At 60.3% G+C, this 531-nt stretch overlaps 1 protein-coding gene across 1 annotated transcript in view; it reads left to right on the top strand.

Annotated features, from left to right (window-relative positions):
- Nucleotide 1: 1 nt before the first annotated feature.
- Nucleotides 2-531, top strand: part of IFITM10 (interferon induced transmembrane protein 10) — a 10,435-nt gene continuing 9,905 nt past the window's right edge. Inside the window, exon 1 of the mRNA XM_010566001.1 lies at nt 2-114. Coding sequence (XP_010564303.1) covers nt 2-114 — 113 coding nt within the window. The remainder of the gene's footprint in view (nt 115-531) is intronic.

The raw sequence follows: 531 nt of genomic DNA, 5'->3' as shown, positions 1-531 counted from the left end.
CATGGGTGCTCCCCCCCCCCTTGCCCTCCCCTCCTCCCGCAACTCCAGCGCCGAGGAAGCCGAGCCGGAGGCAGTGCTGAGCCGGATATGCAGCGACTCCCCGCATCCCTCCTTGTGAGTATCCCTCGCTCCTCCTGGTGCCTTCGGAGGAGACGGATGGACGGACGGACGGGCAGCCAGAGGTGGACTAGTCTCCTCTATTTGCAAAGCTGGGGTAGGGGGGAACCTCTTCCTACATCCCCTTCGCCATCCCCTGTCTTCATCCCCTCTTGCCCCTCCTCCTCCTCTCCGGCCACGATATTCTCCCCCCCAAACGGGGGATGGGGGGGGCGCGGGGGGGTAACCTGCTGGCAGGTGGAAGGAATCGGGAAATGCAATCCCATCTGGAATCCCGCAGAGACAAGGACTCAGCCAAAAAAAAAAAAAAAAAAAACAAACAAAAAAAACCCAACAACAACCCAAAAAAAATAAAACCCCCAGGAGGGAGGGAGGGAGGACGAGGGGCTGGGCTGCTCTGCCGCACCGGGAGAC

This window comes from Haliaeetus leucocephalus, unplaced genomic scaffold (assembly GCF_000737465.1).
Source record: "Haliaeetus leucocephalus isolate CR32 unplaced genomic scaffold, Haliaeetus_leucocephalus-4.0 Scaffold200, whole genome shotgun sequence".
Lineage (NCBI taxonomy): Eukaryota > Metazoa > Chordata > Aves > Accipitriformes > Accipitridae > Haliaeetus > Haliaeetus leucocephalus.
This window is presented reverse-complemented; position numbering and strand designations above follow the sequence as displayed.